The 24,261-nt window shown below is 35.9% G+C and overlaps 3 protein-coding genes across 3 annotated transcripts; 2 read left to right on the forward strand and 1 right to left on the reverse strand.

Moving 5' to 3' along the window:
* The first annotated feature begins 331 nt into the window (after positions 1–331).
* Positions 332–1,500, forward strand: 312 (ribosomal silencing factor RsfS-like protein, 312). The gene has a single exon (XM_066298126.1). It carries the CDS (start codon positions 653–655, stop codon positions 1,367–1,369), a length of 717 nt encoding a protein of 238 aa, XP_066154223.1. The 5' UTR covers positions 332–652; the 3' UTR covers positions 1,370–1,500.
* Positions 1,501–1,729: 229 nt separating this feature from the next.
* Positions 1,730–7,716, reverse strand: LOC136347813 (CD63 antigen-like). The gene is made up of 5 exons (XM_066298127.1): positions 7,323–7,716; positions 6,438–6,629; positions 6,065–6,235; positions 3,327–3,542; positions 1,730–3,249 (listed from the first exon to the last, which is right to left on the reverse strand). Exons 1-5 carry the CDS (start codon positions 7,383–7,385, stop codon positions 3,184–3,186), a joined length of 708 nt encoding a protein of 235 aa, XP_066154224.1. The 5' UTR covers positions 7,386–7,716; the 3' UTR covers positions 1,730–3,183.
* A 291-nt stretch (positions 7,717–8,007) lies between these two features.
* htt (huntingtin) lies at positions 8,008–23,974 on the forward strand. The gene is made up of 32 exons (XM_066298111.1): positions 8,008–8,304; positions 8,366–8,549; positions 8,610–8,888; positions 11,497–11,638; positions 11,700–11,884; positions 12,191–12,377; positions 12,433–12,645; positions 12,699–12,841; positions 12,892–13,356; positions 14,058–14,213; positions 14,274–14,434; positions 14,485–14,752; positions 15,198–15,426; positions 15,815–16,212; positions 16,267–16,533; positions 16,609–16,842; positions 16,902–17,062; positions 17,194–17,394; positions 17,450–17,780; positions 17,834–18,182; positions 18,356–18,612; positions 18,665–18,844; positions 18,901–19,154; positions 19,344–19,743; positions 19,804–20,549; positions 20,635–20,889; positions 21,508–21,820; positions 21,873–22,073; positions 22,129–22,515; positions 22,593–22,743; positions 23,114–23,376; positions 23,502–23,974. Exons 1-32 carry the CDS (start codon positions 8,222–8,224, stop codon positions 23,844–23,846), a joined length of 8,388 nt encoding a protein of 2,795 aa, XP_066154208.1. The 5' UTR covers positions 8,008–8,221; the 3' UTR covers positions 23,847–23,974.
* Positions 23,975–24,261: the final 287 nt, after the last annotated feature.

The following is a 24,261-nucleotide window of genomic DNA, read 5'->3' on the forward strand; positions in this document are numbered from 1 at the left end:
TGAGAAATAACGATTTCCTTGGGCGCCAACTTATGTTTGATACTTGCTGCAAATGCTGAAATAGGCCAAATGTTTAAAATGCTATTAAGTTTTGACATCGATTATTTGCTAGAAAGTTAATTTAATATTTTTGAGAACGAATTATTAAAAATTGGCCCGGATTAGTTTCATTGTAATACATATATTTCATATTTCTTCTTTAGTGAACGGAATTCAAAGATTGATGTTACAGTTTCATCTCTGTCGCACGCACAAAGGTATATCCCCAATGAAAAAAGGACAGATCTACAAACCGAAATTTCACTTGAACCTTACATTGATGGAAACGACAAGGAACTGACAACGCTGCACCAACTTCCAACGTTCTATCTAACCCTAAATTCTCATTTCAATGTTATTATTTCATAAAAAGGATTTTTGCAATATTTTGATATTGTAGTTTTGCAAAATCGCACTACAGTCATCACAGAATATTCAGAAGAACATTCTATTTTGTGCAAAGTTTCTTAGTTTATCAAAATAACATGGTACCACTTTAATTTTCTTAAATGTCACGCACATCCCAATCCTAAAATTCTACTGAACCAAGCTGTTATAGGCCCTTTAAGTCTATTTAAACTATAAATCTGTAAATTCGTATAAACCTAGAAAAATGACTAGTACATCATCAATTTTGCAAACCTTCATAAGATATAAACTACAAAATCCCCTTAAAGTAATGCATCAAATGAGAAAACTCAGAATTCATCAATCGTCAAATCAACTTAACATAAACTTGAAAGACCAAGAAAACTTCAATTGTACCAACAAGACTAAATTAGACGATAATCAGGAAATTCTAGATATCTACAAAGAAAGGTTAAAATATTCCCAGTCAATTGAGCAAGATTCGCTTGAAACTGATGAAGACCCTCTAACATCAAGTTTAAACTTAAATCATGGACTCACTGGCGTTTTCGATATTGAAGACTTAGTAGAAACTTTACATTATCAACAAGCTGAAGATCTGTTCGTTGCAACAGTACCAAAGGATATTAAGTATGTGGATTACATTGTGGTAGTGAGTGGAAAGTCTCAAAGACATATGCAAGCAATAGCACAATTAGTTCGGCGCGTCTTCAAGCACAAGCGCTATAGCACAGACATTGTGCCAAGGCTGGAAGGTGAATCTTCCTCTGATTGGATGGCCTTAGATTTGGGTAATATAGCCCTACATATTTTTTCAAAAAAAGCTAGGCGAATTTATGATCTTGATTCATTGTGGGCTGTTGGACCTAAATATGATGATGAATACAATAAGGAGGAGCCTATTTCTAATTTGCTTCAAAACCAATCTTTTAGCCTAAAGGGACTGGAACCTGCAAGTTGAAAAGATTATAGAACGTAGTAGTTACCAATTTAAATTACTATTTAATTTGTACATATTGTTAGTAAAAACCTATATTTTATACGTAACTAAATACTAAATAAAATTAGTAAAATTGTTGGTAAAAAGAAAAACTATGTTTTATTTAGTAGAATAAAAATAGCAGGTGAAGATATCCAGACAGATTACGTATATGGGGTTTTACGTCAGGAGGCCACTATGCGACGCAGTATTATTTAATTTATTTTAGCACCTTGTAGTGTTTTAACTTCATATATGCTTAGTTGCAGTTTAACGCTTTAATACAAATTAAACATCAATTCAGTACTGAATATAATAGTAGAAAGCGTAAATGAAAACACATTTCGCACATTCAGTTTATTTACTCACAATTAGATAGGTAGGTATCATAAATATCATTATCGAAATACATTTCACTGTACGGTAATATATTTATGCATAATTTGTAGTCAAACCTCAACCCTCATCAAACCGGACGAATTTAAAAAGCGCATTCTTACCGATAATATTTTTGAGGTCTGCTAAAAAAATACTAAAATATGTCACCAGGTGTCAAATATAAATATTTCCCGACAAATTGTTGGTAAATGCAAAAAATAAAGCGTTTTTTTGGAAAGATACCCATGTTTTTTAAATTAAATAATTATATGAATTCGGTAGGTAAATCTAGAGTTAACCTAGTTCTACGGTTGTAAATGCAGAACTACGTTAAAAGTAAAATAAATACCGTTCAATTTTAATTATCACTTTGTCTATTTAGAACGACTGGGAACCACCGTCTTTTGGTTCGGGAAAAAATGGTCAAGAATTTCTGAATAATCTCAATAATACTATACATATTTATCAAAACGTATTATTTATAAAATCATTATTAAATTCCTTAAATGAAAACGATTTGATTATAACATTTGGCTTTAAACCTAAATCTAATTTTTTATGCAAGTAGGTTGTTAATTTATTTAATCATATTAATGTATAAATAAATTGACGTGTATATAAAAACACGACCATATTATGAATAAATTGAACGACTTGTTCACATAGTGGAGCTATGTGGTAGCTATAGTGACATTGCAGCTATTATTAATCCATATTAAGCACTTTTGACTAAGGTAGCATATTCCACTTCAGCCGGATTAATAATTACTAGTTCATATAGTTGATTAGGCAAATGTCCCTATCTGAACAAGCCTTATGTGCACTTTATAGGTGTCATCCTAGAGCATGAGCATAAATATTATTTGAGAAGTATAAGTATAACTCACTTAACGTTATTTAAATGCGAAACATGCCCATGCGCTAGTTTTGAATATAAATACCCGTGAAAAACCTAAAAATCAACAACTATCTTACAAATAATCAGAGATTAGTTAATAAATTGTACTTAGAGAATTATTAGAGATAATGAGAAAATAGAATATAAAATAGTTCAGATCTGAATCGTAATAAATTCAATTTTGAGCAGCTGTATTTAAAATTTCAAGGTTCAGAAAAAGTGTGGCAGCAAATCAGTCTGAGAATTAATATCCGTAAACGTTTATAAAAATACTCTTAATCTAGAGCTAAGTCTTGAGAGTTTAAGTGAACACAAAAAAAAGGAAATCTCTTAAATAAAAATAAATATTCAAGATCAAGAAGGTAATCGAGATGAAAGACTTAAGCCCCTCGATTGTAAAACCTAACAGCAATAAAAAAAAAACAGGTGGACAAAATATGAATAACTCTGAGGTCGTCACAAAATAGATCCTCAAGATAACAAATGAGCGTAATAGAAATAATACTTCAATGACAATAAATTAGACAGTTTCATATTCCTTCCGGATGTGCCTGGCCAAGGAGCAAGCAAATATCATTCCAAGAATCTAGAAAAAAACATTTTTTTAAACTTAAAAATTTAATTCGGTATTATTAAATAACAAAATGTAACTGCAAAACGTACTTGAAATCCGGCAATGCCCAACCCGGCAGCCCCAATAACAGAGGCGTACTTCAGAAGGAGCGTTCTTAACTTTTCAATGCAAGAGGCGGAGTAATGGTCTACGGTACTATTGCAGCTTCCATCATTATGGGCATTGGCGCAGCAGGTGTGGGGTAGGGTATTATTATGGTTTATCTTCTGCCAGTCGTTTGGACCCGTCATGCCGCAACATTCAAGCTAAAATATGTGGATTATTACAGAAAAAGTTTCGCAGTAGCCGATAGACCATAAATGTAGAGATGTTGATTAAATCAATCGAATCTTTAATGTACAGCACCTGAAAGACTTGAAGGTAAATGGGAAATTTATCTTGTTTTCTTATGATACCATAATCTTGACTAAATAACGACGTATAGGGTGGCACTGTTAATACGGATTAGAAAGGAGTTAAAGACTGTAAAACCTTTCGCACTGAAAAGAAACTTTTGTGATTACTTAGCGAAATAAGTGTTCACAGCATGAAGAAATAAACTTATCATAGTGAGAAAAACACTAAGAAATGTGACATTGGCTATTTCCCACATAGCATTGCCAGTCTGTCTACATTAACCTATTTCAATACATATTCTATCGTCTAATTCCAAGTTTATTCGTTTAATACTAAAATTAGTAAACGAAGGCCTCGCAAAGATCTAGTTATGTATTTTATTTCATCAAACCCTGACTTGCAGCAGCCGTAATGAACCGACAATTAACGGTTCGGGAGGACAGTATTAATTCAAATTTTTACGCTCTTAATTGAAAACGTTCGCTTAAGCAAATAAAAGGTAAATAAAGTAATGAGAAATTGATGCAAAGATGAGCCCTAAATTTGAACATCTGTAGTAATCTTATAATCCACAGACCTTTTTTGATAACGATCAATGATTCATTCAACTTATTGAGCAATTCGAGAAGAATTATAACTTTTTTTTAATGATAATTGAATAAACTTAACAAGAAATTTATATCGAACAATTGGTTTAAGGTTATCTGTTCAATCTGTTATCAATTTGTGTACCATGTAATTATTGTCAGTTCAACGAAGGCAAGGAAGACGTCCACGTGGTATTACTAAATACATATTTTATAGTCCGTTTCGAATTACATGTCCTTTAGGTTAATAATTAATGGTCAGTGACAATTTATTTGAAAAATATTTCGATGCGGCTCAGAGACTAGTTTTGAAATCCTACATTAAAAATGAGTACCTTTAAAATCAAAGCATGTATAATCATATGCTTAGCCTTCTGTCGTTTGTTAAAATAATAATGTATTATCAGAAATAGGTGACATTAAATCGGGCCTCTGCGGCGTGTTGTTTTTCTAGCTGGAGAGTAGAAAATTTATGAGATATTTTAAATAGAATCTAGCCGATTCCCCTCAAAATAAAAAAGATACTAAAATTAAGCAGTCAAGATGTTTCGAAATTTGTTTAATGACCCAACTATAGCTTTTAAGAGCGAGGAAAGTGTAAAAATGCATTTCATATACAAGAAGGGACTGGCATGAAAGTATTATTATCATCGGATGACAAAATCAATATCGATCTGAGTAAAGTTTTAATAGAGGGGATTCTACCAGTATTACAAATTGAATTATAGATGCATTAGCCTAATTTTCAAGGATTCCAGAATCGATAGGAAATAGAAAGAAATACGACGACTTTAATCACACGCCTTCAGGGAAAAAGACCTAGTGTTTATAATTACAGAATTTCTATTTTTATCAGTGGACTGCTACTGCCGGCCAACGGTTTATTGTTAAATGATTTCAATAAGTATTAAAAAAATATAATAGTTCTTTGTTTGCGTATAAAACCGTTTACTAAAAGGCTGAACGCATGTTGTAAATTGCAGCATTCAGGTCTAAAGTGAGTTGATTAAAGTTAATTTAAAGGTTAAATGTGACTAAGGCTTTTTCTCGCATAAATGGTTTCATTTATGCCTTAATGGGCAAAAATTGGGAGGAAATTTGTATATGAGGAAATGCGATATTTCAGACAAATCCCGAAGAGAGGCGTTCGAGTTAAAATAAAAAAATGTATTATAAACAGTTCTACCTACATCTAACACATTGAATATAACAAAAATGCCTTTCGCCACTAAAAAACTCAGGTAGTGATTAAAATAAAGATTTTTTACTAAAATAATCACGAGAATTTCATATTGTCAGTTTATAGTTATTTGCCTAGCCTCTAAAGGTATCTTATTGATGTGTATTTTCAGTGCTCAAGCAGAGAAGAGTACTGTGGGTGCTAAATGGAAACGCGATAGAAAGAAATATGTACCTAAATAAATAACTAATTCCAACGGAAACACTGCAGTATAATAATATACTTTCCATAACATACACTAGATATGTTATGTAAGACGTGAATCATAATACGCTGTCATCATACTAATTAATATATCTGTTTGATAGTCTCATCACTATTGTCACTTCCTCACTTTACAGATCAATCCTACCTAATTCGAATGTGAATTCTCGACCTTCTAAATGGTTAACGTCGTGAAAAATATCCTAGAAATCCTTTTTTTTTATAAATATGAAGAATTCAGAAAATTATTTTTATTTAAAAAACAGTGACGTATGATATTTTTTCGTTAAAAACGTTGATGATCACATCAATGGGAACGTCGCTGCTCATATGAACCTTTTTTCGTCGCAATTTTTGACATACTAGTATGCAACGTTCTGTATTTATCACACAAACTTACCTCGTGCTGAGCAACATCCCAAGTTTTTCTAATATCGTTATTAGAATAATATTTATACATGGTGGAATTCAGCTTATTTTCCAGCATGATTTCAACCTCATTGCGATTGATGTACCCTACAATTCCGGCAGCTATTTCCGCAATCAATATTATTGCCAATAGCACTGAAAACTGTTAAAAAAAATATATTAAATATTGCGATAATAACCATGAAGTGACGAAAAAAACCCGTCCAGTTATAAAGAGTTACAAATGAATGCAGGATAAAATTTAAAGATAGATGTTGTATTCCTGAAAAAGGCAAAATTTAATTTTACTTTAATTTGACTGAAAACGAGTTTTAAAATATTTAAATAAGGACCAAAAAATTTACCGTTATGATCATGCAGTGGTTTTCCTTGACAGCTCCGCAGCAGCCAAAGAAGGAGATCAGGAAAATCACCACTCCAACTGTGATTAGAATTATTGGAGCTGCCTGATAACTTGGATAAACGAAGTTTGAATACTGGGCATAGATGTGAAGATGGGCTACTACTCCTACGACTAATATAGCCAGTCCTGATATCTAGGAACCAAACTTTGTACACTTAGATCATGCATTAAATAGTAATCAATGAGGCTTCAAATAATATAGGTAATCAATTTTTCAAAGCAATATTTCTTTGGCCAAAGTTTTCCTAATAAAATGAATCATAAACTCTTCCTCTTGTACTTACTACAAGTCACTAGAACACTAGCTGAATCCTATAGAGCATAGGTGACTATGTCCCTTGAAAGATCCCTTAGAACATTATTAGATAAAGGAAAATTGAGACATTGACTTACATTACAAAATGTGGTGAGAAAAAATGAATTGGAGCAACAATTTTGCTGCAAAAGCATAGAAATAGAAATTTGTGAACTAATTTGCCAATCAACTTGTTAAGAAATCGTCAATGTAATACCCGCTTTAAAATGAAAATTGTCAGTATTTAGATCTACTGACACTGATCCTAGAGACCTCAACTAAGGTTGATAATGAGAATTCCTCCTCTGGGTAAATCTCCAAAAGGAAATTCATGATAATTGGATGATAAACTCTTCATTTTTTTTTATCACCAAGAAGTCTGTGGAAAGGAGGAAGATTCTTTGGAGAACAGAATAGTAGATCCCATCAAATGTTATTGTTAAAAAGGATAATAGACAGGTAGATTTAAATTGTAAAATATTACACTTCATTTATTATTAGGATTCACTGAACATATAAAAGAAAACTTACCGCAAACAACAGGTTGAAGCAGAATAACAAATATTTAACACAGGTCATCCCGCCCGATACCATTTTCACTATTTACTGGGAGAAAAGTGTCCTTTTTCAATTTTATTGATCTCTGTAAATAACACCTACTTCGCCTTACAGAAATGCTGCCGCACAAATGGAGAAACGGTGCGCAAATCAATTACGGTAATAATAAGCGAACTTCTAATCAAATGATGTAGATGTAGAAGCATGCGATGATGAACGGTAATCAAAAAACAAACACGAATTACAAAATACCAATTCTTACAAATTATTAAGTTAATAAAACACTAAAATTCAACTGTTTATTGTTTAGAATTATGGAAAACGGGATACTGCAACCAGCAATACGCGGAACGCCAAACCCTAACTCAGAAGCAAATGTGGAGAACTGGCGATTCGTCTTTCCTTCATGTTGAAAAGTGACACAGCGTGTATGCTTAGTTCGATATTTGGTTTCTACTAGATAAGTTGTTATTTAAACGAGCTCTGAAATTCAGTTATATAGGGAGATTTTGCCAAGTGGCGTCTTGGCAAAATTTGCGTACCGTAAGCGTCGTCGATCAATGTTACTATCCTTCGACGTATTAAAAGAAGTGCATACTCGGTGACGTCACAAAACTTCAATGACAATGAAGTATGCCAGATAATTATGTCACACAATCAATCGAAATCAGTATCTGAAAGGGTCGTAAACATAAAACTGTCAAAGTGAATATAAACCCTTTAAAAATAAACAAGAAAATGTAAATAAAGTGTGAAGTTATTCAAACAAGATTAACATGCTAAAATATTCCTCATATTTAAATTTAAAGTTCTAATTATGTTTTGAGATTAGTGTGCAGCTGTATCAACATTCACGTACAGTGGTTATAAATATGGCAAGTCTAGAAAGGCTTCAGAAGTCATTGGATATACTGAAAACACTGTCCAACAATCGACAGCCCCCTGATCAGGCTAAGTAATTATTTCTGTTATCTCGCAACTTCTAATGGGGCATTCAAAAATATATTTTCCTGCAGAAAAAGGGAAAAAGTTCAACATTGTTACCTAGTAGCAGAGGCATTTTCAAATCCAACTATAAAAATTTGTCCGAATATTTCGCTCCTACTTGAAATCACAATTGAAACCTTTTTGAAGCTGTGTGATGATACTGATTCAGATGTTCGAATGACAAGTGATGAATGCTTAAATAGGATTATTCGAGTAAGTTCAAATGGATTTGTGGTAAATAAAAAAAATGCAAGTCTGCATTTTTAATGTCAGGCTGTTAGTGATGGGCACACAACAAAAGTACAAATAGAGCTGCTGAATGAAATAAAAAGGAATGGCTCTCCCAGGTCTCTAAGGGCAGCCATATTAAGGTTCTCTCAACTGGTGCACTACATAAAGCCCCATAAAGGCAAACCTTATGTTCTCAACTTATTTCCAAAACTTGTCACCATAGCCGACAGAACTGAAGAATCAATTCATGATACTTTGTCAAACTGTTTGCCAAATATATTCAAATCACTATTAATTTTTACTTCAGAAAATGACCTAAAGGTAAGTAGGTAGTTACCCTAGATAAGTAGGTAAGTAGTGAGATATCAATAAGTACCTAAAGATAGTTACATATATACAGACAGACAAAATCATGAGTGTCAATAGGGAAATCAAAGTGAACAAAGGAGCATTTGCCCTAATATGTAATCATGTACCAAAAAGTCAAAACCAAAATGGTCCTTATTTAACCTATAAAAACTAATATTAAACAAAAACACAAAAATCTGACCCTCTCTTTTTAACTCGATCCGTAAAACACGTTATTTCATCCTGCGCATATACCATCTAACTGTGTAACTCTTCACTTACAGTAGTCCCTTCTCCTTTCAAGGCTTTAGCCCTTAAATCCTATCCAACTTCCCTAAATTAGCGCGAGATAACATGGGCGGTGGATGGGAAGAACGTACCTTCCAGCACGAGCGAAAAAAATATTTGGCGGTCCTCACTTCACCCACTAATAACAGTTACATTATTAACGTGTGTCGCAAGTCTTTAAAATAAAAGAACTCTGGTTCTTTGTCCATTATTTTTCCGCGTAAGATGAACCACGCTCCTTGCTGGCGTGCAGACCCACGACTGAATCATCTAAGAAATGATATCGCTACCAAACATACAAAAAAAACTTTACAGCCTTTTGCAAACGTACAGCTCACCGGTCTAAAAATCGATACGCGATACGAAATAATATACAGTGTCCCCAAAAAACAGATGACATGAAGCTCTCACATATGTTATTATTTTGAGATGCGAAGCTATACATTCTGATTCCAATTAACTAATGATATTATCGCTAGTTGCTTTCATTCAAATAAAAAATTTCTGTTCCATATGAATAACGCGCTTACCAACATCTGAAGTTTTCAAATTAATTTTTTCCTAAGTTATGGTAAAGATGAAAACTAAAATCAGTTCTTCATTAGATTTTTTTATAAACTTCAACATGTTGATCTGTTTGCATCGTATGACCACTTTCTTGAATGGCAAATTTTTATCCCATTTGATCAAGTTTGTGCTTATTATCGTTTGCGAGAACCCCATGCTGGACGTCCTTGTCTTGAAAACCCATAATATTCATGTAAATGAAGTATATTTTATATAAATATTGAACCTTTAATCCGCAATTTGAAACCATTAAATTTCAAGAAAATTTTATTTCGAAAGTTTATTGAAATTTGATAAGAGCAATTATTCAGGAATCTACTTCATAAGTTCTGGACCCACGTTCAGTGCTATCTTTGGATCCAAGCTGTCAATTATAGGACTTCTATAAGGCCTTCAATTGTGTTAACCATATCTCGCCATTGATCAAGCTAGAGCTTTGTGAATTCCAGGGCGCAGTACTTGAATGGTTCAAGTCTAGTCTTGTTCCCTCATGTTATCTTTGGGTATAATCCCATCAGTCTCAGGGTGTGCCCTTGTTCTATTGAGAGTGGTCTCAGTGCTCGTTTTCTTGATCATGAGTTCGTTTCGATTAGTTCTTTTTGAAACACCGTATTACTTTCTAATGCTTCTGTGATTTGCGGTTATCTTCGAGAGTACTTATGTCCTAAAAATGGATTGTTGGGTATTTGTTTTAGAGCTACCGGTAAACCAAAAGTTGCTTACTTTTATTAGATATCGCTCATCTTGACACTTTGGCGGCAAGAACAGTTTGTATGTTGGATCGCAGTTTGTCGCAAAGGGATAATGTTAGAAAGCATCCCCATTGAACATGGCTGTCAAGCTCAGCATGCAGCGAATTTGTCCCGAACACGTTCGTGCTTGATATACATATGTTATGAAGTCTGTATGTGGCCCACCTAGATTCCTCCTCCAGCAATGCTCGAAGGGGAGTGGGGCCAAAGAGTCATTCCGTCGCAGGCAGCAAATGTTTTAAGACGCGACATCGATTAGTATTTTTACTTGTATATTTTGTTCATCAATATGTATATAAATAGTATCTAGTAATATTATAGCTGTGATATTTTCGATTAATATAATTTTTATTTTAAATGATCTGTTTGTTTTATTACCGAAATGACTTAAAACCCTCATTTAGTACGTGCTCCCGTACCTGCATCCTATATGTAATTTTATGTGATTCTTTCGAGGAGTTTTTCACCACAAACTTGTATGTAATTCCGCCACTTCAACAACCCGTACTCTTACGTGAGGTGTTCCTAAAGCGTTACTTATTCTAAAATAAAAGAAAATTCGTGGTCAAACAGAATAATTGGATTTCAATTGAGGTCATTCGTTTTTCGGTGCTTAGTAACGCGTGTTAATAGTTCGTATTCTTGAAATTGAATTTGGCGTTGTCGCGGGCTAAATTCGATTATTCATCAGCTAGGCCTCGGAATCTTCAGGACCAGCTCGAAGAATATATCTTTACGTCTTTGTCTGAGGCCTCTGATTGACGAATGCTCTTCTGATTTCTTAATCGTACAGCAAAATTTGAAAACCTCATGTATGAAATTCATTAGGAAATGATATTTTGCATAGTTCGTGCCATATTCCGATACCTTTCTTGGGTCATTCCGTCGAATCCCATTGGTTACACTAAACTATCCATTTCTTGAATCGGCTACTTAAATAGATATAGTATTACTAAATCTTTTTTTCGTAATAGGCATTGCTTAAAGCATTCCTGCAAAATGTTGTTAAGCCGTCCGCAACGATTAGGAGAGCCTCTTCTAGTTGCATTTTATCCATATGTACATATTCTCGGAGACCTTCCTTTTTCGTTGCTTACTGCATTAATTATCTTTTGGGTAAGTAATTCCGTATAACTTTAGCAGTAAGAACACGTTAAGAATCCCTAATCTATTTTAGATATAATAATTCCTATTGACTCTAACCACAGCAGCTGGGTAATATTAGGAACTTTTCACTGTTTAAAAGGCCTACTGGTATATGTTAATAAAGAAGATTTAGATTCGCAGCGGAGTGAAGGTTTGGATATACCAAAGGGTGTTGGAGAAGGTACACAAGTTCTGAGGGTAAACCGATTAATGCAGGTAATTTTTTGAAAAAACGTACAGGGTGACCCTACAAGTGAAGTCAGTGTGCTGTGCTTAGAAAGCAAAAATTTTTTCCACACACGTTCTAGTTGTCGAATTTCCCAAATTTTGGTTCTGTATCTTATTTTGCTAGAAATAGGAAAATGTGTGTCTGAAAGAAAATGAAACTCCCCGTATTATTAAAATTAAATTTACGGACAAAGCTTCTCTCTTAACAGATTATCTAATTTTCTAACGATAAAAATCAAGTTTGAAATTATGTGTCTCAGACTATTAAGGATGCGCATGTTTATCATTTCTTAGATCTACGAGCTCTGTCTTTATTATCTGAATACCGACGATCACAATATTGTAAACGCTTCGTTGGATACCCTCAGTATTTTACTTAGTAATGCCACCAAAGAGCTTCAGTGTAAACTTACAAACCCCATGGGCATTAATTTTTGTCGAATACATAAAAGTTTGTCCATAAGCAATGTACGATCACCTAGTAAGTATGAGAATCGTTTATCTAAAATGTTACTTCTGGACGAGGTGCATTATAGGTCAATTGAGCGTAGCTCCCAGTGGAACTTTAAGCGACGATCACCATTTTCAAGAATGTGATTTGACCGAAACTATCGAAAGTGATATTGAGACTTGGATTGGTCAATCTAAGCTTTCTGTGTTAAATATGCCCTCTTTAAGCCAGGGTATCGATAAACTAGATTTAAGCGACTCAGTGGAGAGTACTGGTGAAACTCTAGTTCATCATTATGGTAAAGGGTTTTTACCTGAAATGTTTGTCGCATTTAAGTAAATTGTTTTCCAGACCGCCCTGAGAGGTTGGCTGAGAATTTGAGTCTGAAGAGTTCTAGTTTTAACGAGAATTTGGATGCATTTAGTGATCGTTTGTCAGAAAAGAGCGAGGCTGTTAGTGAAGATAAAGTTTTAGATGATCAAATTGATTATTTTGTAAGCTGTAAATTATGATTAAGGCATTTTTTCAATTATATTTTACATAGGAAGTTGAAATTGGGGATAATTTGAACAAGTCAATGCCTTTACTATACTGCACCCGCCTTCTTGCGAAACTGTTCCTCCTTACTGGAACCCCTGGACAGTGTTTAAATGACAAAACCGTGAGAGTGTCAGTTAAAGCCTCTGCTCTAACCTGCATGTCCTCGATATTTCAATTGTGTCCATACGCATTTTTTATTTACCTGGATAAAAATTACACTCCTCTGAAATCCGACGCGTCGCGCATTAGCAGCCAAAGGATAACTGATGTAGTCTTACTAAAAGACCATTCCGATCCACAAATACGCGGCCTAATTGGGTTTATAGTCTCCACTGTATTAGTAGCAGTGATGAGGAAGACGAATTTTGATTATTCCTTGTGGGGCAAGCTGTTGGAGGAAAATCTGATGGGAATACACACTTATTCGGGCTCGTCTGATGTGAATAATTTTGTTCGGGTATGGGTCAAGGTAAGATTCTTAATATAACAAGATAAAAAGTCAGTTGTATAAAAGTAAAAACTGAAATGACTGAATTTTAAATGCATTTTTTATTAAAAAAAAGTGTAATATATCAGGCACCGATGGTACTCCGTAAAATAATAAAGAAATGCTAACAGACCTATATGACTACGAGACTACGATGGCAAAGCTCCACATTTTTTCTTCTATTTTGCGTTCTTCTCACATGTGCTTTTAGTTAAATTTTTAAAATCCCATACACCTACTTTTTTAAGAAGAGAGTCATCTATAATTTAATGCTTTGGGTCTTTCTTTGAAACGCTCTGCATGAATCTGATACTAAATTAGATGCTCTTCAATTCTTTAGCTTTTTGATCTTTTGCAGTATTTTCATATTTTTCACTATTCTCGTAGAATTTGCAAAAATATCTATCGAAGCAAATTAAGAATGTAGAGAAAGAGAGGAAAAAATCATCTGGCTTAGTGATCAACCAACTGACGCAATTTCGCCCTCCTATAAATCGAAAATAGTGTGTTTCTGACCATGAGTTTATTAACGTTTTTTCATTATTGTACAGAGTACTATCGCTCCCTGCAACATTTCCATTATGATGCGTTAAACCCTCTATCTGTGAAACTAGAAACGTTATTTAAACTTCTTTTTTTTTTGTTTAAGTTTTTTTTCCTACTAAGTGTTTTTAATGTCTCAGGGATTGCAAGATGAGAATGCAAATTGTCTAAGGCAAACATTACTGTGTCTTAAACCAGCATTGCACTTAATAAGCCAGTCATCTAATTGCCAGGCAGTATTACCTATTTTAAATATTTTACCAACTTTAGCGAATAATCCTTATTGGCTTGTTAAAGTGAGTATCAATAACGTACATCCCCCAGGACAGGTATAACATTTTATATTTTTGCCGAAGGTGGCCTTATGTGAATTGGTGTCTGATTTATCGTATTTAACAATGTACCACATAACTGGAAGCAATTTGTTTCAACAAAAGGTATTCTGCAATGTTTTGTTGAAGCTTCTGAACGACCCTGATCAGAGAGTCAGGAGTTCTGCGTCGAGCGCCATTCTCAAGTAAATCCGTCTTAAGCGAGTTTTAGCTTTAATACATAAAGCTTTTCTAGCATGGCTGAGCAATTGTATTGTGAAGATTACCATCCTAGCGAGATTGTTGCCACCACCAAGGGAATATATTGTAATAGGCAATATTTACCTGATATGTGGGATAAAAAGAGTGAGGAGAATATATACAAGAATATTTTTGTGGAAAATATGCCATTTCCCTATTCTGCGTTGGTGGCAGGAGTTTCCGTTTCTGTTGATTATTCTTTGTCCAAAATTGTGACAAAGCTGTACGTGCTCCTACTAGAAAGTACTGACAAATATTTGGTTGTAAGCCTGATTGATTTTCTATTGTCCAGTAGTATTTAAACAAATACAAAATGCACTGATCAAAAGAATCTAAGGCTCAAGCATACTTTTGGTTATAATTTTTAGCAATTTTTTCCGAAATCAACACCCCATGTACCTCGTGTAGGTTTCCAATCAGCTTCCCAACTGTAGCTGTTTTTGTACGCTGAACTTCAAAGATCAGAAAATGATCTTGCGCTGCTGTCGTAACAGGTGTGCTGCCAGTATGTCTTTCTGCCGCATCACCAATTCTTATTAAAATTTGCAAAAAACAAAAATTATTTATTATATATATTATAAATTTTTTATCACAAGTGTATCAAATATGAAGGTTTGCCAACAATTGTCCTTGTTCCTTAGATTGTTCGGAACAGTGTACTCGACTAGCTTTGTAGCATTATATGCTTGACTATTGTATAATTTCTAGTATGGATGCATTGAAGCCCTGGCAGCTCTCTCTAATAAGTACCCCTGTACAACTTACAGGTTGGCTTGGGGAATTGCAGATGGTAACTCCAATTCTAGCGATTTGTCCACGATGGACTGCTCTAAGGACCTATTAAATCTGTGTGTCAGTTTGCTACTTTTCTCCATGCGTGTTTATGATATTTCTTTTCTAACCAATCTAATGATCTTGACATTTAATTTATATGCTGGTGAGTTGAATTGATTGTTCTAATATAGATATCTCGATTGATTTATAGAAATAAAAAACGGAAGTTAAATCCATACTTAAACAAACTATTTAAAGATCGAGGTGTTAAAGTTCCATTGTGCATCGTTCGCGTTTCGCTACTTATTAATGCATCTTCAGGGTGATTTAATTAGAACTTCTGTTGTCGGTTAGAATAGAACTCCAGTTAGATCATCCTAATGAAACAATAGTAAATTGTGAAACGTTAACGAGGTAGCACCAGACTTTTGACTTCTGATCGTATCTCGGTTTAAACATCAACTTAGGAAGAAAACGGGTCCTTAAACAGCTTGAAATTTTTTTGTTTTTAGTGTCTTGTACTGAATATTCCAGTTGATACGAATTTTTAGGGTTCGCAACTTCCCTAATCAGACAAACCGATTTAACGGAACAACCTTTAAAGAACTGGAGTATGTTCCCTAGCGAATCCCTAAGATCCTTGTCTGACCAATATTTATTGCACACTATGAAGCTGTTAAACATATTCCATCACGTGATTAATGACATTGTTCCGGTCTCGCCGCAGTCCAAGACAGTTTTGCAGCACTTACCATCAGCAGGAACTTTGTCCCCGATCAAAAGGAGAAAAAGTGAGGATAAAAAACTGACTGCTTTGGGACATAGCAAAAATATAGACAAAGATGAAGTTAAGGGAGAGCGGAAACTTCCTAGTTTCGGACATTTTAGTGCTTCACAACATTATGTTCGAATTTATGAGACGTTGAGAAGCGCTTTTGTGAATTATAAAGTCGGTTTGTTCCTTACTTAAATATGCATAATGTCCTATATAAAGTTTTTCTAGATATCATTAGATCCTGCGTCTTCCGAAAGTTTTCGAGAATTGATGCGTGTTACCGTTCACACATTGTGTGTAATTATGGAAGTAGGAACATTAAACGAATTCGGCAGGATTGCTGAAGAAATCCTGACTTATATGAAAACCACATTCCAATTGGATAAAACTCTGACTGTAAAATGCGTGCAGCAGTTGCTGAAGTGTCTTTTTGACACGAACTTAACAGCCCATTTCGGAGAGGTCCTTGACAAAAAACCATTAACCGGAGATAAAGTGAGAAGCGAATCCCCTCCGTGGAATTAGTATCAAATTTACATTATTTTTAAACGAACTGCGTGGAACTTTCAGGAAGAAGACCATACTTTCTATGAAAATGTGTTCCACAAACCATGCGAAGCTTTATCTTCGTGGATTCAATCGCTTAGCAACATAAGTAAGGTCGAATGCGACGGAGATGATACCCTGATGGGGTATTTGCATCGAAAGGGGGTCAAAAAGCTCACAGCCACCTCAAAGTCTTTGGACAAGACTTTGGCCAGTTACATCAGAATTTTTGAACCGATAGTTATAAATTCTCTCAAGGTTTGAAGGGATTAAGTTCTCTCATGTAATTGGCTGCGAAATGTGGTTTCTTGTTCCAGCAATACACTATCACCAGTGACGTGTTGTTTCAGTGCCAGGTGTTGCATCTGCTGTGCCAACTGATGCAGCTACGCATCAACTACTGTCTTCTAGATTCTGACCAGGTGTTTAAGGATTATGTTCTTAAACAGTTCGAGTATATCGAAGAAGGGCTTGTGCCGTAAGTAGTTTTTTCTCAAGCTTCTAGAGCACAAAGCTTCCAATTCAAAGGAAATACTTCTTCTGGGAGCATGAGCGCATATAAACGTGTGCTGGAATAACTTTTAAACTGTGGCTTCATCTGTTCTATAGGCATTCCGAAGAAATTATTCCGAGGATATTCCATTTTTTGGTGAATTTATCGTACTCCAAACAACACAGCAAAAGCATTATCGATATTCCAAAAATAATCCAGCTCTGCGACGGTTTGATGGCTAGCGGACAGGACCCTGAAACGCACTGCATCCCGGCCTTGGAACCCATTGTAGAAGACGTATTTTTATTCCGCAGTCGGTAAATGTCTTTTATTGGAATGCCGTCCTTTGTTCGTTAATGTCTTTATTTGTAGCACTAACACTACTGACGTTAAGGAATTGGAAACAACTAGAGAGGTGATCTTATCGATGCTGTTGCGCCTGTTGGAATACCCTGCCGTAATAGATTTGGTTACTTTAATATTGGAAGACAGCAAGTATTGCACTGACGACACGGAAAAGTGGTTGCGATGGTCCGGGCAGGTGGCCAGTGTTTTCCTAAATTTGCTAGGGCAAGATAAAGTCAGAATAAACAATGCAGAGCATTTTATTTCGCTGAGGAAATTAATTTTCGCCTTGAATCCTAATGTATTTAGGCCCGTAGACGACGTTCTTGTCATGCTCTTTCAAGCCCCACCTGCAACAGTCAGTGTATATTTTACCGCGAGTGAAATTAAATATTAACGATACTTTTGTAGCGCGACGAGTTGAGCCTCGGCAAATGGCTCTCCAAAGTCATAATCCTGATGTTCTTAATATCCCCTTTGAAAGAAGAGGAACTCTTACAAAAGATAAACTCGATTAAGGCGGAATTCAACCCGGGGAGTATTCTTGAGAATTTCGTTGCCACCGCCGATCCCTTAAATGTCTATAATAATGCAGACGCTTTTAGAAACCTCGAGGCAGAAGCCATAGTTTCGCGATTGATCCTGAGAATTATTAATTTGGTTTCTGGTCTGTTGGAGGAAACTGGCCCCAACTGTGACGAGTTCCTTGTCAGTCAATTGGGCGTGTTTCTGATGTATTGCTCTTTAATTTTCCAAACAGGTAAGTAATAGATGAAATTTTCCCGGTTGGAATAACCTTCAGAAAATATTGCTGTTAATTTGATCGACCTTAAAACCACAGCCGTTTCAGAGATAACAAAAATAAATACCCTGTAAAAAGATACACATGCATACAAGACGACGCATTAAGAACCATTTCTCTTTCTTTTTCAGGAAGTTTATGTAAAGTGTCTCAACATACTGCATTTTTGTTAAACCAATCAACCAATATCGGCATCGAAACCACCAACGACAATTTTGTTAAAATGCGCAAGACCTATCCATCACTAACATTCCACTATTGTCACGTTTTAAGCGTTTTGAACTATGGTTCTCTCGATTTTTGGAACAGAATATTCGGCTCTCCAAGCGCTTCCATTAATGATTTGCTAGTGCAAATTGGTGGGACCATTGTATTTTGTGATTACCTAGTAAGTAATTGATTTTATTGAAAACGATTTATTCGGAGTGGAACGTTTGCAGAATGAAAATATTTCGGAAACCAAACAACTATCCTGGATTTTATCAAATCATCCTGACAAATTGGTGAATTTAATCGATGAACTCCCAGTCTCTGAGTTTGTTTCTTTTGTTCATCGCAACTCCACGTTAAGCAAAGTTTTCGTTGCTGGGATCTCCCAATATTGTCTAAAGAACCCAGATGTAAGCAGTTCGCCTTAATAAACTGGCACGAGTTCGACAATACAATGTAATTTTAGCCCGTTTTTAAGACTAAAATTCTGAAATGTATAGAAGATAGCCATACTTCACAGACAGGAGCGTCTGTCAAGCTTCTGATACCAAACTTGCTGTTTAACAAGCAATCCGCAGTTTCCCGATTCGTCGTGCGTCTAGCCAGTAGAAAAATCGAGTATTTACTTACTATGAGTACCCAAGAGGTTTTAGAGCAACTCTCCAAAAACGATTTATTCATCATTAAAGAGGAGCTTAGTATTCGTATGATGGCCAAGAAGTATGTATACAGTGTGCCCCAAATTGGGCGCTCGCCATCGAGGCCTCAGTGTGCCAGAGACATTTCAAATCTCAACCTCTGCAAATTTTCTTACCCCCATCAATAACCAACCTCCCAATGGTGAGCACCGCATATGGGGCACACTACGTCTCAACAAATCGGAGACTCTGTCATTAATCAACATTTTAGATACGAAACCTTAATTAGCCTTCTGAACAAATTGCTGGTGCGCCATTACGACATGAGCCCGTTGGATGTCGGGCAAACTCACATTCTCAAACCTGAGTCTATCCGTAAACTCGAAATTGACAAAAAATGGCTGCTCTCTCAAATTCAGGCCAAATATCATGACGGAATGTTGCGTAAGGAAACCTCGAAAGTAATGACCAAATTGGAGCACAATGAACTATCGGCCTTTGTATCCAGCGATGATTTCAATAAGGTGATTTTAAGAGATTGTATTGAGAGAGGCGTCAAAATGATGAGGGAAGAAGACAGGGGAGAAGAGCCTCCTGTTCTGAAGACTGCTGTGGATAGGGTGTTGAAGGAAGTCAGCAGGATGATTAATGAAATTTGCTGCAATCACGAGGTAATTTTGTCAAATCTCATCCACGAGGTAAATATTGTTAAACCATTAATGACATTTTAGATATTTTCCATGGAAAACGACGAACCAACTAATAAATACACATCGGAAATAATCCAGTCGTTCGAAAACTCGTCGTTTGCGCCCCTTCTGCAAGACATGTCCTTCTCCCTCTCTTCCTTCATGAAACACTTATCCAGGTTTCCCACCCTTGAGCTTTCCGAAATAGATTCCGAAAACATCTCCAAATTTGCCGTATTAGCCTTGGAATACGTTCATTATATTTTAAGTAAAGATTCTCACAACTTCGACGTCGGATTGCTAGAACTGCTTTTGGACTGCTCCGACAAGATTTTGAAACAATCCCAGTTCTGTAGTTACTTAGGAGTAGATGCGAATCTAACCTGGCTCTGCTCCGCTATTAATTCCCTCTATATTCTCACTAATTTTCTGTTGAAAAACGACTCTCCTTTACCGTCTATAGACACAAATTTCCTCCACACATCATCCGACGATGAAAGCATCCATAAGGCCCGTTTATCCTGTCATTATTTGTATATTTTAACGTGCTGGTGGTTTCAAATGCAGAACAAACGAATCAATCTAGCTCAGTTCATTTTGTGCAGGATTAGAAACATCGTGGTGTTACTATGCAGACTACCTTTAGTGAACTCTTATAATTTCGTGCCATACAGAGTGTGGGCATTGGGTTGGCAACCGAAACTAAGCGGTAAATTTCTCACCCAAGTCCCGCCTTTACCCATTGACATGTTGCAGGAAATTGACGTGTTGCAGGAGTATATTTTTAGGTGAGTTTTAGTTTAGGCAATTTTATCAGAAGAGTCCGATGGCTAAATTTATGGTGCGGTCATTTTGCATGCAATTTTGTTATAGGACAACGTTGCTTGGCTGGACGACCCGGCAGCAATTCGAGGAAACATGGATGTGCTTCCTTAGCGTATTGTGCACGCCCATGGACAACCTCGCGTTGACCGACATGGGTCTAGCCTTGAGAGCTTCAAGCTTAGCTATAAAAGCCATTACTGCTCAACTATTGCAAACCTTAAGGTTTCCGGTTTTGGGCAATAAAAGCACGTCGGATATGATACATGTGCCAAGAAATACTCCGATACCTCTTAATAGCATAAGGTAGGTGACGCAACTAGTGTTAGAAAACCTAATATACGGGATGATTCAAAACTAAAGCATTAAATTTCTAGAGATTATTCAGTGCAATAATATAAAACATTTGAATATAAGAAACCATGTCAAGTAACGTCTCCGTAAGATGCTACTGTGCTATTTCAAAACAGTTATGCGCAAAAATGTATTTTATCAAGTTTTAGTACCTTAGATTTTTATTTGTTTGTACCAAATGGCACTACAGTAATTGTGTAAAATGACTTCCTTAAACTTTGTCACTTCGGACAACATTTGATCGGCAGAGATGGTCAAGTGCCGCGGCCCCCTAGAACACCCGATTTAACATCTTTAAATTTCTTTCCGTGCAGCAAGTCCTGACTGCACGAATTACTGCGGCATTTGCAGCGGTTCAAAACGATTATCAAATTTTTAGTCAAGTTCACCGGAACCATACAGGTCCTTTAAACAGGTGGATTCAAGTTCAAAGATGACATTTCCGGACAGGTTCCTATACTCAAATGCGTTGAATAATCCCTAGAAGTTTGATACTATAGTTCTGAATCTCCCGGTAGTCATAAAAATGATTTTTTTATTTTTATTTTTTTATTGCGTTTCAATTCGTAGCGTCAAAAAACTGAAGCTAATCCAAGACCACATAGAAACAAAGTTTTTAGAAGTGACCACAGAGGGTTCAAGTCAGGAAATAAGAAACGTGTTTGCTAATAGAAACTTTGAAAGGATGAGCAATAAGTACTCTTACAGCCAGCTGTCTATTAAGTATTTCCTAGTATCAACAAACGATACGGAAGAAAATTCCGATTCTGTGGCCGAACTCATGCATGGAAGAAGGAAGGCATTACTAGAAGAATGTGGATTAGATGTCAATTCTTGTTTACAATTCCTGTTGGATTATTATTCTCAGCTTCTCAAGCCAGATGTAAGTTCAAAATTTTTACTTCTTTGCTGTGTATTTGCAGCGAAAATTTTAGTCCGCAGTAAAGGACATTCGGATTCTACACGAAACTGTTAGATCGATTTTATACATATCCGACTTATTTACCCACAAAGCACAATTTGGGTGGATGCTGGACACTTTTCTGAATTTATCCAAAACTCATTCCATAGATGACGAGCTCCTGCATCAGTATTTAATTGTTGGCATTTGCAAAGCCGTCGGAGTATTAACACCGGTGAGATCTTTTCTTTATCCCTCTTAAATCGTTAGTTTAAATTTTATTCAACGAGGATTTGGAAATTTACGAACAAACCAAAAAACTTTTGGTGCAATTTCTCAAAAGCCCGTTTCTCCCTACCCGGATATCAAGCCTGTACGGTATCCTTTACATCTTGGAGGGATGTTTGCTCTCTAACATCTCCATCGGAGGGATTTCGGAGGAGTTACAACTAATTCTACCCTGTGCGTGCGAATACATTCAAGTGAATTTGAACAACCCAACACTAATGCAGTCCACGGAGCATATGATGTTGGTGTGGGCCCTGGCATTTTACCTCATGGAGAACGTGGAAGAAACGCACATGGAGGCCAATTTCGTTACCACAACTTTACATACGGCCTTAAAGAAAGTCCTAACTGGCAAATGCACTGATTATGGTGACAAATGTATTATTAAAGTGCGTACTGGTAAAAGTTGCTCTTCACAAAATTTCTGTGCTTAAATGGTGTCAACTGTTGTTGTTTTTCTATTCAGGGTTTGGAGAGGCTTCTTCTCATGAAGCCGCTGTATATACTGGAGAAATTTGGGAAAAACTTGCAGAAGTTGGCTCTAGAGAAAATGAAAGATGATAATCCATTCGTTTCTATTTTGGGCGTACAGTTACTGGTCACCTATATGTACGTAGGTAAGTTTCCCAGGCGGCCTGCGGTATGTATCTATTGAACAGAGCTCATTTAATAGAAATATCTGGTTTTACTATAGTTTTGAAAAAGCAAATCATATGTTTCACTGAAACCGGTGATTATACGGTAAAATGATTTGGAATGAATTTTCCCAATAAAATTGGTTAGCTCCCCACAAAAAATGAGTAGAACCTCGCTCCTCACACAAGTTATTTAGTGGAAGTGTTTCCGATCGAACCTCTTGTTATTCAAGGCATTCATGAAATATTTGCCATATGGACAATTTCGAAAAGGCTCCATTATTCAGTAACTCAATATCAAAGATTCGTTACCAGTGAAGGAATAATTTTAGAAGCACGCATTATATTTCAGATTGTTGGGAGCATCTAGAAAAACCAGGTTCTGAGACACAGCAATCCACACCTGACCACTTGGTCCAAACCATCGAGAAGATTTCGGCCATATTCGAGAGAATTAAAAAAAGTTTCGCCACCGAGGTGCAAATATTGTGTTCGGCTCTCCCGTTAATTTTGAAGGACTTCTTTTCCCCATCTGACATTCTCACCAAGGTTATTGGAGAATTTTTATCCCCCCAACAGCCCCATCCGAAGTTAATGAGCGGAGTTGTTTTTCAAGTAGGTTACTTTAAATATTAATTTGCCCAATTGTTGTCAAAGATTGTTCGTGAACAACACAGGAGCAAATGCAGGGAGAGCATCTATTGAAAATTTCTTAATTGGTCTATTTTTCTTTTGTTCAGGTATTCGACAGCGCTATCCAACTAAACCAACTTTCTTTGCTGCAAGACTGGGTAGTTTTCAGTCTCTCCAGTTTTACCCAGTCGTTTTCCAACATGGCAACATGGTGCCTGACATGTTTCTTTATTAGTGCAAGTCCGAACGAATGGCTGAAAGCTTATTTCCCCTATGTACAAACACGAGTAGGTAGGTACGAGCATGAAGACAGAAAGATATTTTGCATCGCGGGAGCAGACTTTTATAAGAACTTAACCAGTGACCATCAAAGAAAGACTTTTGTGGACAGTTTTATGAAAGTACGCGATCATCCAGATATGCCTTTCAGTGACTTACTGAACTCGTTGTAAGACTGGGACAGGTAAGCGCGGATCAAATGTGAGAAATAAAAAAATATTACTCTGTGGATGTTCAAGAAAATGAATATATTTTTGAATTATTGTCGAATCCTTTGTTAATATATTTTCGTTGTTACAAAGTTGCACTGGTGTTATTTAACAACCTACAAACAAATTGAAGGAATGGATTTTGTGCCACTGAAGTGAATCGCGAGATATCGTAAATAATTTACTTTTGCTACGCGGGCAGCGAATGAAATTTTTTAAAGGGAATTTTTAGTTCATTTGCGGGAAGTATACGGTTAACCATGGACAAAATATAATATCGTACTCGCGTGTAATGACCAATAATCCCCTCAGGAGAATTGCGCCTGCCGCATGATGGCCTTCATTACATGATTTTTCTACCTACCACCATCGAAAGTCA

Source organism: Euwallacea fornicatus, chromosome 30 (assembly GCF_040115645.1).
Source record: "Euwallacea fornicatus isolate EFF26 chromosome 30, ASM4011564v1, whole genome shotgun sequence".
NCBI classification, from domain to species: Eukaryota; Metazoa; Arthropoda; class Insecta; order Coleoptera; family Curculionidae; genus Euwallacea; species Euwallacea fornicatus.